We start from the raw sequence: 3,319 nt of genomic DNA, 5'->3' as shown, positions 1-3,319 counted from the left end.
TCATTTTCATCTTTAATGATAAAAAAAAAATTTATACAATTGTCATTTTAAGAATTTTTTTTTTTTTTTTGGCAAAATTTTAAGAATTTATTATCTCTGTATCCTGCATAAGAATTTTAATCATCAAGAATAAGTTACACTACTTGTTACATTAATAGAAGATTATTAGGCATACTTAAATATTCAAAGTATCAAAGCAAAAGGATTTAATTATTCATATTATATTTTGAATTACTAAAAAATCCATCAAATATTATAAGAAATAAAAACTAATAAAATCTAATTAAAGGGAGACAATACTCCTAATAATGGGAGAACATGATTTGATATTGAAAAAAAAAATCTCAAATCTATTCTTAATAAATACATATTTGAGGAATAAATTTAGATTTATTCAAAATAGACACATATATAAAAGTTTATTAGGAGAAAAAAGAGAAAACAATCTAAAAATAGCTATTTGTAAGAAATTTACTGATAACCACCTAAATAAGAGATTTATACGAGAAAAAAAAAAGAAAAAAAAATAATAAAGAAAATCGGGAGAGTGCAAAAATTTATAAGGTAAAGCCTCACACCCTTAGGTTGAGTGGATTTTTTTTGAAGTTAATTTACTAATTTTCATAATGATTAATAAGTAATTAAACTTCTTTTTTGAATTTATTAGAGTATCATTTTATATTTGCTGTATAGTGTTTCAAAAGTTAATCATTTTAAAATTTATCACTATCCTTTCCGCTAATATTTTTTTCAATAATCAAACTTAAATTTTTCTTTTAAGAATATAGTTAGTTTTATCATTATACAAAACATTTATCAATAATAATTAAACTACTTTAATTGTGATTATTGTTATATGTTTGTACTTATTAAATAAGTTTATAAATCGTAATCAAATATGAACAATTTATAATGTTAAAATTTATAATTCTAATCAGTATTACAAAGACATTGATTAAAAAATTAAAATAATAATAAGATAATGCTGTAATTGAATAAATCGGATAAAATTTACATATTATATCACTGAGACGCGTGTTTGCTGTAGCCAAACAAACACGCGTAGGGTTATTCATAGATTAGATTTTAAGCATTAATTTTTTTTTTTTAAAGATAAAGTTAAAAATTTATCCCTTTGCATCAATATAATATATTTAAAATAAATAATTAAAAAAATAAAATTTAATTAATAAAAAAGACAGCTTTCTTGCCATACGCATTTAATTGCAAATTGCATCATCTAGGTCGTCATGTTGGCCTGCAGGTGCTGACGTAGGAGCAAACGACGCAATTATCCAACGCAATGCCAGGCATTTAAAAAAAAAATATACAGAAAAAAGAATGTGGATGACGCAATGAGAGTGATGTAAGCGAGCTGGTGTCAGTTGTCAGCCGGAACGTGACGAGTACCTGAAACAGCCCACTAAAAATGGCGAAAAACACCTGTCAACTTTGTTGCTCCATTCTCGTTACCATACACTCAAAAAATAATTATGAATCCAGTTAAATCACCTCATTCCTCCGCATCATTTACATTGCATTTTTTTTTTTAATTTATTAATAATTTGATTCTTGATTCTTCTAGTTGCAGTCCATGGCTTCAGCAGCAAAATCTGACTGTTCTCAGTTGTCTGATTTCGAATATACTTTATATATTTTAACAATTTATTAATCATCCCATTTTCATCTTGTGAAAATAATAATAATAACCCAATTCCAAATGGCATCATCAACTGTTATAAATAGAAATAGGTATGCTCATTCAATCATATCCCCCAAAAACAAACAAAAATCAATTCTAATGGCTTCCTCTAAGCCACTGCTGGCTGACCTTGCATCCTTGGGTGTCAATCATGTTCCGTCCAACTACATCCGTCCCATCTCCGACCGTCCAAATCTCTCCGACGTTGAGATGTCCGACGCCTCCATTCCTCTTATAGACCTCCAGGACCTTCACGGTCCTAATCACTCTCTTGTTATAGCCCAGATTGGCCGAGCTTGCCAGTTTGATGGTTTCTTTCAGATCAAGAGCCATGGAATACCGGAGGATATGATCAATACCATATTGAGCACGGCGATAGATTTCTTCAAATTACCTGAAAGCGAGAGACTAAAGAGTTACTCCGACGACCCTACCAAAACCACCAGGCTCTCTACCAGTTTCAATGTCAAGACCGAAAAGGTATCCAACTGGAGAGACTTCTTGAGACTCCACTGTTACCCACTTGAGGATTACATCCAAGAATGGCCTTCCAATCCTCCATCTTTCAGGTACGTTACGTAGGTCTTTTTAGTTAATTATTGTAACTGATCTTCACTCAATCTATAATGATCGCTTCACGTTTCACATTCATTTACAGGAAGAATGTGGCTGAATATTGCTCGAGAGTTCGAGCGCTAGTGCTGACACTGCTTGAAGCCATATCAGAAAGCTTAGGCTTGGAAAGAGATTACATAGACAAGGCATTAAGCAAGCATGGACAGCACATGGCCATTAACTATTATCCCCCCTGCCCACAGCCAGAGCTAACTTATGGACTGCCTGGACATACTGACCCCAATCTAATCACCATTCTTCTGCAGGATCAAGTGCCCGGATTGCAGGTTCTGAGAAATGGCAAATGGGTCGCTGTTAATCCCATTCCCAATACCTTCATCGTCAATATCGGTGATCAAATGCAGGTATATCAACTTAATTAACAGGCCAATAAGATTTTAGAAACATAGCACCCTCTAATAGCATTACACATGATTCATTTACTTCAGGTCATTAGCAATGATCGGTACAAGAGCGTTCTTCACAGAGCAGTGGTGAACAGTGACAAAGAGAGACTATCTATTCCGACGTTCTATTGTCCTTCACCGGATGCAGTGATAGGGCCTGCTAAGGAGTTGATTGACCATGATCATCCAGCAGTTTACAAGCATTTTACATACGCAGAATACTATGAGAAATTTTGGAACAGAGGACTTGCAAAAGAATGCTGCTTGGACCTGTTCAAGAATTCTACTGCGTGATATAAAACTGTCATTTTAATTTCTCTTCTATCAAAAGAGATGCAAAGATTGAATCTAAGTTACATCAATTTAACAAACAGTTTCATTTTTGTCTGTATTTTAGAGAATGTGGTATTTTTTTTTACATACTTGTGGTATTTATTAGTGATCTCACATGGGTGAATTTTATATTTTCATGTGTGAAAAAGTACAAATATCTTCATACAACAGATGAGTACCGCATCTTTAAAATCATAATCTTTCATGTATAGATACTTGTATGTTAAATTGACATAATTTAAGACTTGTTTGATTTAAAATG

General features: G+C 32.1%; 1 protein-coding gene across 1 annotated transcript; it reads left to right on the top strand.

Moving 5' to 3' along the window:
- Window positions 1–1,782: 1,782 nt before the first annotated feature.
- Window positions 1,783–3,115, top strand: LOC110672435 (protein DMR6-LIKE OXYGENASE 2). The gene is made up of 3 exons (XM_021835215.2): window positions 1,783–2,271; window positions 2,361–2,682; window positions 2,767–3,115. The coding sequence occupies exons 1-3, from the start codon at window positions 1,802–1,804 to the stop codon at window positions 3,016–3,018; spliced, it is 1,044 nt and encodes a 347-aa protein (XP_021690907.2). The 5' UTR covers window positions 1,783–1,801; the 3' UTR covers window positions 3,019–3,115.
- The last annotated feature ends 204 nt before the right edge of the window (window positions 3,116–3,319 follow it).

The sequence above is a fragment of the Hevea brasiliensis genome, chromosome 16 (assembly GCF_030052815.1).
Source record: "Hevea brasiliensis isolate MT/VB/25A 57/8 chromosome 16, ASM3005281v1, whole genome shotgun sequence".
NCBI classification, from domain to species: Eukaryota; Viridiplantae; Streptophyta; class Magnoliopsida; order Malpighiales; family Euphorbiaceae; genus Hevea; species Hevea brasiliensis.
The sequence above is the reverse complement of the archived record's forward strand: the minus strand, read 5'-3'. Positions and strand labels throughout refer to the sequence as shown.